Source organism: Podarcis liolepis, assembly GCF_965112155.1.
Source record: "Podarcis liolepis genome assembly, chromosome: 17".
NCBI lineage: Eukaryota > Metazoa > Chordata > Lepidosauria > Squamata > Lacertidae > Podarcis > Podarcis liolepis.
Window position 1 is genome coordinate 17800907 of NC_139571.1, and position 10866 is coordinate 17811772.

At 44.8% G+C, this 10866-nt stretch overlaps 1 protein-coding gene and 1 pseudogene across 4 annotated transcripts in view; one reads left to right on the forward strand and one right to left on the reverse strand.

Moving 5' to 3' along the window:
* CNTLN (centlein) overlaps positions 1 to 6277 on the reverse strand; it is a 168234-nt gene extending 161957 nt beyond the window's left edge. For 2 of the 3 annotated variants that reach the window (XR_014520625.1, XM_083482217.1), the window contains exon 1: positions 5809 to 6192. Coding sequence is in view for 2 of the 3 variants with exons in the window: in XM_083482217.1 (XP_083338343.1) it covers positions 5809 to 5928 (120 nt within the window). In the remaining variant the exon portion in view is untranslated. Of the gene's footprint in view, positions 1 to 5808 lie in introns of all 3 variants that reach the window. The other variant, XM_083482218.1, reaches the window with a different exon arrangement.
* An 813-nt stretch (positions 6278 to 7090) lies between these two features.
* Positions 7091 to 8279, forward strand: LOC310696611 (PSME3-interacting protein-like; annotated as a pseudogene). Its single transcript has 2 exons — positions 7091 to 7442; positions 7712 to 8279. The product of its transcript is annotated as a PSME3-interacting protein-like (transcript).
* The last annotated feature ends 2587 nt before the right edge of the window (positions 8280 to 10866 follow it).

Here is a 10866-nt window from a genome sequence, read left to right on the forward strand (position 1 = left end):
GCTTCTATTGGTTTAACACTTCACGGATTTTTTTCAAGAATAAAATTGGGGACCGGGTGTCACACTGTGTATGCCAACTTGTGCTCCTTGGAGGAAAGGTGAAATTTAAAGACAAAACTCATTCCATCAATATGAGAAAGCCAGGTCAATAATTTGGGACTGACCCTTTCTTCACAAGTGTTGGAGAAAGCCACTTCTGTCCCACACCCTTCCGAGCATATAATTCCTTGAATGGGCTTGGAAGTGACAAATGACAATATTCCACAGGTCTTGTGGCCCTAACCAAATGAAAACTATTCAAAACCAATAATCGTGTTGTATATATCTGTATTTTGGGAGAAGAGGAATGAAGAAAAATATTGCAGGTGCTTTGCCACCGTTTGGCAGGTGACAATGGTGTACAGATAGAATAAACTACTTCAAATTTCAACTAGCTTTTCATAAAAATGTTAAAGAATTATGAGCACTGAAGAGTTTATGATCTCACTGCTGAGGTGGTCCTTGTTGACATCAATTTTGTATCAAAGTTTCCATATTTTTAAAGCTTGCATTTGCAAACATGTAGCATCAAAGACAAATAACACTCCCAGTGGGTTCAGGCTTGATGTTCAGCGGTTTCAGAAAGAGAACATGCATGTTTCAGGGGATAGCTGAATATTCATCATTGTACAGAGCCTGAACACCAGGGTCAATTTGTTTGTATTTAATCCATAATGCACTTTTTTTGAAGGCTACTGGTAATGTACGAGTAACTAGCCCAAAGGTTCCCACTTTTCAAAAAGCCAAGCCATGGACCTCTTACTTTTGAAAATGTTGATATTTCTATGGTAGTTTTTGTTATGTAAATGGTGTCACCATATTCTCCAACCTGTCCCAAGGCAAAAGAGGGCCACACATTTTCAGAGCCATGCACCTATGCAAGTCACATGACACCCACAAGAGCACAGCGCCAGTGCTAGGTTGGCCTAATAAAAGTATGCCCCTACAGTGGTACTTTGGTTTAAGAACAGCTTAGTTTATGAACAACTTGGATTAAGAACGCTGCAAACCCGGAAGTAGGTGTTTTGGTTTGAGAACTCTGCCTTGGAAACGGAACATGTTCTGTTGAGTGTATTCCATTTGTAAATCGAGCCCCTCCCCCTGCAATGGGAAAGCACTCCTTGGTTTAAGAATGCTTTGGTTTAAGAACGGACTTCCGGAATGGATTAAGTTCATAAACCAAGGTACCACTTTATAGGGTTGCAGCCTTAAGATACATGACACATATTTTAAAAATGAATAATAAATACTTGAGTAGATCAGAAGCATGTGAACCCTGAACATCTGAAGACTGTTGGATCTGTCTAGCCAAATATTGTCTATTCTGACAGGCAGCTGTGTATCTTCCCTATAGGAACAGGACTTGCTTCTTGAGATCCTTTAACTGGAGATGATGGGCATGAAGGTAGGAACTTCTGCATCCAAAGCATATGTTCTATCACTGAGCTGTGGTTGCTTTCCAGTATACCAGATACAAGAAGACAAAGGTACAATAGCAGGATGTAGGGAAACAGGGAAATTACAGAAAGGTAAATCAGTTGTCTGCACATAGCCATTCATCTAGCTGCCTGTGAAGAATAAGTATATCCTTCAAACAACCATGCAGAAGCTTTTCTAAACCAGAATCGTGGCAAATAGCATGCCAAAAATTACTAATGAAAGCTTTTTGAAGGAGGCAGCATTGTATCTCTTGTGGTCTTATCTGCAAGTCAGAGCTCAACGGATTATTTTCATCAGTCCTTACTGAAGATGCTGGAAGAGATTCCTACTTTTGAACAACCACTCCAATGAACTGTGTCAATTGGAGGTGACAAAGGAAGCTGGTTTAGAACTAAATGGCAAGTTAAAAATAAGTCACCAGGGCTGGATGGCATTCACCCAAGAGTTCCTAAAGAGCTCATATGTGAAACTGCTGATCTTTTAACAAAAATATGCAACTTATCACTAAAATAAATCTTCTTAGAAAAGGACTGGAAGGTAGCCAATGCAGCATCAATTTTTTAAAAAGGATCCAGGGGGGATCCACATAATTACAGACCAGTCAGCCTAACATCTGTCCCAGATAAATTCGTAGAAAACAGGGGGTCCCCTAAGGATCTGTATTGGGACTGGTGCTATTTAACTTATTCATAAATGATCTGGAGTCAAGGGAGAACAGTAAAGTAGCCAGGCTTGCCGATGACACCAATTATTCAGGGTAGTACAGATACTGGAAAGTTTGAAAAAGGATTTCTCCAAACTGCTGGATTGGCCAACAAAATGGCAAATAAGACTGAAAAACAGTAAGTGCAAAAAGCGACGCACATAAATTCTGATGGCTGCGCATACCCAGAAAGTAGGTCTTTAAGGGCATAGCAGAAAGCTCACTGAAAGGGGCAAGTAAAGAAAGTACTAGGAATTATTAGGATATGGGTTGAAAATAAACCAAGAATCACAATGCTGTCAGAGAATTGGAAAATATACCCCAAAAAAAGACTTAGATGAAGGAGCCCCCAGTGGCACAATGGGTCAGTGTGTCTGGCTGTTAACCAGAAGGTTGGTGGTTTGAGCCCAACCAGGGACAGCTGTGGGCAGGGCCTTGGGGTCCTTCCAACTCTACAATTCTATGAGGCCAGCTGAGGGGAGTGGCATAAATGCCACTGTGCTGTGAGAGAGGATGTGCCACTAATGGACTTCTACAGGTCATAGGGAAGGACAAGCCAAGGCATCCTAAGATTCAGAGGATCCAAAGACCCAACATTATCCTGACACATCCACAGATCAGGCCGGGAGCTGACATAGTTAATTTTCCTCGTACTGGTGGCAATTGGGAGAAAGGAGGAGAAACAGAGAGGGGAGTAACTGGGCAGCAGATTCAGGGAACACAAACACAAAAGAAGACTACATGCAATGCATAAATAATGTAAGGAATTCAATGACACACAATGAAGCAATAGCCACAAGATTGGCTTTTTTAATTCACAGATGCATCAATGGCTATTAGTCATGATAGCTTAAAACAGAAGCTGCATGTTCAGAGAAAGGTGACCTCTGCCTATGAAATAAAATAGGGGATGATCATCATCAAACACTGCATTTGAGATTCTTAGATGCATCTAGCTGCCCTTTGAGAATATGTTTCACCAGCTAGGATTTCTACTTCATCCAACAAAGGAGTTATTACTGACTTGCAGTACCAGGCTGTCATAGGCAGCAATGTCACACATAATATCAGAAGGCATTTTACATACACCGCTAAAATAAAATGTGGAATTTAAACAACCATACAGAGAGCTCGCAATATGAAAGTGGTATCACATATTCGTATCAGGGAGCTAACATTAGGCTGAGTGAGATGGCAGGTGCAGGGAGCAGTGGTGAAAAGGTGGAGGAGCAAGTCACATGTGCCACCTGGTCTGCCATGCGCACCCTAAACTAACCTGTCGTCCCATCATCAATACTTACTACAGTGGTACCTCAGGATGTGAACGGGGATCCGTTCCGGAGCCCCGTTCGCATCCTGAAAAGAACGTAAGACGTGATTGCACGTCTGTGCATGCGCGGGTCGCGTTTCGCTGCTTCTGCGCATGTGCGTGACGTCATTTTGACCATCTGCAAATGCATAAGCGGCTAAACCCGGAAGTAACGCACTCCGTTACTTCCGGGTCGCTGCGGAGCGCAACCCAAAAATACTTATCCTGAAGCGTATTTATCCCGAGGTATGACTGTAATGAGGTTCCATACCTGTGATACGTGCATTTAATAATATTTAACTTTTTCAAGTTGCTCTAGCAGCATTCACATGTAACATTCACCAAGTGGTGGAATATCTGTGTATACAACAGTGGTGGTGTACAAATCAGTCAGAAGACACTTGCACACAAACGCAAGTGTAGAACACAGCACCTGTGTTCAGAGTAATGTGTGAACAAGCTTTTTGTAATGTTTGTATGCAGGGGAGTCAACAAGACTGCATGGGAATTTGCCTCGGTATTGGATTTTCTCAAGCAGTGGAACCAAATCTGCAGACCAAAGCGTACTTATGGCAGGCTTCTCAGCTTCCATATGAAAAATCGTAAGGCCCTTACGAAGAAAGAAGCCATCACAATAACTACTTCTTGTTTCCCTTCCTTATAGTGTGTAGCTTGGCTTACTTGCCTGAGTCATCAGGGACTACAGCGGTACCTCCGGTTATAAACTTAATTTGCTCCGGAGGTTCATTCTTAACCCGAAACCGTTCTTAACCTGAGTTGCACTTTCACTAATGGGGCCTCCCACTGCCGCCGCACGACTTCCGCTCGCATCCCGGGGCAAAGTTCGCTACCAGGAGCATCTACTTCCAGGTTAGTGGAGCTCGTTACCCGAAGCATTCGTAAGGAGGACAGTATGTAACCCGAGGTTCCACTGTATTTGCTCTGCATTCACTTTTTTGTGTCTCCTGGCACAACTGATCCCTCTTCAGTGTGTGGCTCCTACGGCATGCCTGATGGGCCATGCCCAGGGTTCGAGCCCCACAAGGAGTGAAAGATTCCTGCAAAGATAACCCCTGGGGGTCCCTCCCCACTCTACAATTCTAGGACTTGTAAATTCTAGGACCAGGCAGAGGGCCTTCTCAGTAGTGGCACCCTCCCACCAGATGTCAAGGAAATAAACAACTATCTGACTTTTAGAAGTCATCTGAAAACAGCCCTGTTTAGGGAAGTTTATAATGTGTGATGTTTTATTCTGTTTAATATTCTGTTGGGAGCCACCCAGAGTGGTTGGGGAAACCCAGACAGATCGGTGGGGTATAAATAATAAATTATTATTATTGTTGTTATTATTATTATATAAACTCCAGTCTGGAACGAACAAATTCAAAGGTTGAACAGCCATCGGTCAGGGATGCTTTAGCTGAGATTCCTGCCTGGTATGGGGGGGGGGGCGGTTGGACTAGATCAGTGTTCCCCAACCTTGGGCCTCCAGCTGTTTTTGGACTACAACTCCCATAATCCCTAGCTAGCAAGACCAGTGGTCAGGGATGATGGGAACTGTAGTCCAAAAACAGCTGGAGGCCCAAGGTTGGGGAACACTGGACTAGATGACCTCCGGGTAGACTTCCCCACTCTACAATTCTAGGACTCATAAATTCTATGACCAGGCAGAGGGCCTTCTCGGTAGTGGTGCCTGCCCTGTTGAACGCCCTCCCATCTGATGTCAAGCAAAGAAACAACTATCTGACTTTTAGAAGACACCTGAAGGCAGCCCTGTATTGGGAAGTTTTTTAATATGTGATGTTTTATTGTGCTTTTCATTCTGCTGGGAGCCGCCCAGAGTGGCTGGGGAAACCCAGACAGATGGGCGGAGTATAAATAATAAATTGTTGTTATTATTATTGTTTTTGTTGTTATCATATATACTCCAGTCTGGAATGAACAAATTCAAAGTTTGGATGTCAGTCTGTCAGGGATGCTTTAGCTGAGATTCTTGCCTAGCACGGAGGGTGGGGTTTGGACTGGATGACCCCTGGGGGCCCCTCCCCACTTCAGAACGCCATGATTCCGTGACTCTCCTTCCTTGGAGATTTTAAGCAAAAGTTGGATGTCCTTCTGTCAGGGATGCTTTAGCTGAGACTCCTGCCTGGTCGGGGGGCTGGGTTGGACTGGATGACCTCTGGGGGACCCCTCCCCACTCCACACAAAGCTGCGATATTTCCCCCTGCTGCCTGCCTGCGAGTGGATGATGGGTCTAGGAGTGAGGGAGGCCCTGCGCCCCTTCCTCCTCCTCCTCCTCCTCCGCCCCGGTACCCACCTGGCACTGACTCAGTTCCTCCGTCAGGCCCCGCACTTCTTCCTCCAGGGCCAAGACCCGCGATGCCGCTGACGCGGCGGGAGCCGGACTCTTCCTCCCGCCTTTGGAAGAAGAAGCCATGCTGAGGAGAAAACCCTTCTTTGGGGGGGGGGAGAGAGGCAGTTGTGGGGGGGAGGCTACAAAGATGAACCTTCGCCTCGCGCGCCACTGAAAATCGAAAGCGCGGCTGCGAACCAATGAGACGAAGGGCTCCGCCGAAGCCCCGCCTCCTCGTCGCCGTCCCGCCTCCCTCTCGCGTCCTTCTTCTGCCCGCTTTTGCTTGCTTTCGAAATGTGTTTCTCCAGAGCGGGAGGGAGGGCGGGCGGCGATAGGAACCACAGGAAAAAGCACGCCGCGTCTCGCATCGTCCGTTTAACGGCTGCTGAGCGGGGATGGGGGGGAGCGGAAGGGGGAAGTGCTTTCTCTCTTTTTTTATGTCCCTGCGTCGCTACAGCGCATGCGCAAGTTTTCGCGCCTCAGACTCCCGCTCTTTTTCCTGTGCGTCTCCTCAGTCTGTGCTTTCGCAGCTTCTGTTGCCTCTGAAGAGACACTTGTGACAGAATATTTTTTGGGTGTTGTGTTTGGAAATAAGCCAATTTACATTGAGAGGGATTTAGAAAAAAAGTTATTACATTCTATTAATTTCAAATACTTTCACATATACACCCAAAAACGTAATAAATTTTCCTTTGGTTCTTTTTCGACTTCCCCTCCTATTGCGTCGCAAAATAGTGCGTGTCTAAAAAGTGTCAAAAACGTGAAAAGTTTGGAAAACCACCTTACCTGCTGGATAAAGTATATCTGCATATACACACTAGGGTTATAACTTTTAGACTCCCCCCCCCCCAAAAAATAGCCTGATTTCCAGTGTCATAAGGAGGTTAACTTTTGCTTAGAAACACTGAAAAGGGGGCTAATTTTCCTCAGCTGTGAAAAAAGGTCACTCATATGTAACATTACAGTGGTACCTCAGGTTAAGTAATTTGTTCCAGAGGTCCGTACTTAACCTGAAACTGTTCTTAACCTGAAGCACCACTTTAGCTAATGGGGCCTCCTGCTGCCGCTGCGCTGCTGCCGCACGATTTCTGTTCTCAACCTGAAGCAAAGTTCTTAACCCGAGGTACTATTTCTGGGTTAGCGGAGTCTGTAACCTGAAGCGTATGTAACCCGAGGTACCACTGTACTACTCATAAGTATTTTCACTTGAAGGCCCCGCTGGAGGGGTCCATGGCAGAGAGGCTGCTCCACAATGGATGGAGGAGAAGGTAGTGCCAACCTCGTGATTAACAAAAGCTTTGTGTCTGGAGCGGAGATAGAATAGTGGCGCAAGCGAAGGCATGAAGAATGGGAGAAGGTTCGGAAATCCGAAGACCCTGAAGAATGCCCCGAGGAGGTGTACAACCCCCAATCGCTCTACAAAAGGCTCCAGGAGCAGAAGGACAAGAAGCAGCAGGAGTCTGAGGAGCAGTTCAAGTTCAAAAACATGGTCAGAGGCCTAGACGATGAGGAGACCAAGTTTGTAGATGAGGTTTCCCGGCATCAAGCGTTAATAGAGAAGCAGCGGTGAGAAGAAGATCTCTCAGGAGCTGAATGAGTACTGTTATGTACTGAAGTTGTCACCCTGGGCCAGCAGGGGGATACTGTAGATAGTTTTCACTCAGGTCTGCATATGCAAATAAGGAATTGGAAGTGACGTTCAGTGATTGGATATGTACAGAAAGTTGTTACTGTTGCTTTGTAGTTGAGCTCTATATAAGCAGGTTGGCTGAACCCTGCAGCCCAGTTCTGTTCTGGCCTGTGAATAGACAAGAGCCATTTAAAGAATCACTGTGTCATCTGATATGTTCACCCACAACTTAACAAGTACAGAAGCACTTTGTCAAAGGTGGGGGTCAGTGCCGACCTGAAGAAGGAGGCAGACAAGAAACTGCCGGTGAAATCAGCAGAAAACAAGAGCAAGTTCTCACAGGCAAAGCTGCTGGCTGGAGCTGTGAAACGTTGGAGTTCAGAAGGTGCCAACAGTATGAAAAGACTGTAACTTGATCCAGATCCTGACCATAACAAGACTCCAGAAAAGCCTCCCTGTGTTCCTCTGAGCAGCGGCTCCATGAGCGGCTCTGCCCTCCACTGGCTGCCGGCTGCATTGGGATCCTGCCGGGCCTCAGGGCCTACTCTGGGAGCAGCAACTCTGGGTCCAGCTCGGACAGCGAAGGGACCAGCAACTCCACCGGGAAGATCGTCTCCTCCATGTTTCAGGGAAGCAACTTCTTTGATGCTCTGTTGTTGGAGTCTCCCCAGCCCCTTAGAAGCATGGGTAGGGATGCTCGTCATTTCTCTGTTTCCATCCCAAACATCCCCTAGACCCGCAACTTCTGTTCTCCTGTCTCTTTTATTTTCCAGAGAATACCAAAATAATGTAATGAATCAGTCTTTGTGCGTGTCTCTCTTCATATCCCCTGTCCTTTTCTCCACTCTAAGACTTGCATTCAGTTTAGGAGGGAGTACAGATTGGGGGCATAGCTGTCAACTTCCAGATTTGAAAATAAGGGATCAGCAGCCTCACCTGTCCTGGGGACAGTCTACAGGATAGCTAACAATCCGGGATAGCAGTGGGAAGCAGCAGGAAATGGCGCTGGAATAAGGGAATTTCCCACAAAAAAAGTGAAGGTTGACAGCTATGATTGGGGAGACATACATCTTCAATATCCATAAAATCTAGAAAAGCATCCATTGTACCAACAGCAACAAAAGACTTGAGGCTTCTGAGGTTTACAGATGAGGACAGGAAATTCCTTGTATTTTTAAAAAGATTCCATGAATGAAAAGATTGTTTGCTGGGGGTGTTCCGAGTTGGTTTTACAAAGAAGCATTTTTAGGGTGTAGCTGTCTGGCAGGTGCTGACATATGGATTGGATCTCTCTTTAGTTTTTAAGTATTGGTTTTGTTGTGGGGAGAGTGCAAAATCGAGCAGATGGTAATGTGGATTGTCACGACACTGTAACGATGTTTTAGTGTTGCATCTGATTAAAGAACTCCTAAAAAAAAGTATTTTCACTTTTAAAAACTTTAGGGAACTGTTCAGAACTTTTGCAGCTACCTGGAAGTTCCTAAAATATTTGAGGAATTTAATATTTGATGAATTATTGCATTTTAATATTTTGCTGGAAGAAGTGTGGTCGGGGAAACCCAGCCGGATGGCTGGGAGTATAAATAATATGTTGTTGTTGCTGCTGTTGCTGTTGTTGTTATACTATTTAGAATGTTTTAGAAAAATCCAAACATTGGTATTGAGAAAGAGCGTGCCATCCAAGTGATTGGATTTAATGACGCTCGCCTCAGAAACGAAGACAAACGGCAACCTTGATTTATCCTCAGCAACAACAAGCAGTGTACAGCGTACGAAACATTGTACAAGTATTAGAAAATTTGCAAGCTCTATATTACATAATACATTATACAGTTTCATATACTGTACAAAAAAATTGATTTATTGATTTTGGGGTGACCCCCCCGAAAGATTTGGAAGACGAAGAGGAGGAGGAGGAAGAAGAAGAAGACTATTTATACCTCACCCATCTGACTGTGTTATCCCAGCCACTCTGGGTGGTTTCCAACATATATAAAAAACATAATAAAACATTAAACAAACTTTCTTATACAGGGCTGCCTTCAAGATGTCTTCATTTTGAACTCCAAGGCCAAACTTGCAGGTTGTTCCTTTTATCTCTTGACTCCCTACTTTAGCATTCCGATCCACTATAATGAGAAGAACCTCCTTCTTTGGTGTCATTTCTAGAAGGTGTTGTAAGTCTTCATAGAATTGGTCAATTTCAGTTTCTTCAGCACCAGTCGTTGGTGCATATACTTGGATTACTGTGATGCCTTGGATTTGTATCAAGATCATTCTATCATTTTGGAGATTGCATCCCAGTACAGCTTTCGCCACTCTTTTGTTGACTATGAGGGCCACTCCATTTCTTTAACGGGATTCTTGCCCACCGTAGTAGATATGATGGTCATCCGAACTGAATTTGCCCATTCCCGTCCATTTTAGTTCAACTGATGCCCAGGATGTCAATATTTATTCTTGCCATCTCATTTTTGACCACATCCCACTTACCAAGGTTCATGGTTCTTACATTCCAGATTCCTATGCAATATTTTTCTTTACAGCATCGGGCTTTCCTTTCGCTTCCAGGCATATCCGCAACTGAGCGACCTTTCAGCTTTGGCTCAGCTGCTTCATCAGCTCTGAATCTACTTGTACTTGTCCTCCGCTCTTCCTCAGTAGCATGTTGGATGCCTTCCGACTTGAGGAGCTCATCTTCCAGCGTCATAACTTTTATATGCCTGTTGTCTTTGTCCATGGAATTTTCTTGGCAGGGATGCTAGAGTGGCTTGCCGGTTCCTGCTCCAGGTGGATCACGTTTGGTCAAAACTTTCCACTATGACCTGTCCATCTTGGATGGCCCTGCACGGCATAGCTCATAGATTGTCTGAGTTATTCAAGCCCCTTCACCACAGCAAGGCAGTGATCCATGAAGGGGACATAACTCCATACCTTCCAGCATTTATCCAATGAAATTAGGGACAAACTATTGCATAATACTAATGGTGGTGATGAGGATTTTATTCTTTATACTCCTTTTAAAGCCATCCAAGTTGGTGGCCATCATTTGCACTTGCCAAAGCAGCATTTGCTCTTAGCGTTCAAAATGAAGTAGGAACTAGTAAAGATGCAAGATCCATTTTCTGAATAAGAAGGGTAATGCTTTGTCAACCTGATAGGTACAAATTGGAATTAAGTGTGTGTGCCGGCAGCATGCCCTGCTTAACTCCGTGAGGCTTTTGAGTAGGGTTGCATGGCACTCACAGGATTTTGCCTTGTAATCTTAATGCTTCCAAAAAAACTGAGCTAGGTAATAAATATATACCATTGCAACAGATAGATGATGACCTGCCAGGGAACGAGTTTTCCAAGGTCATGCCTCCAGTTCATTGTTACACAGAGATTTTGCA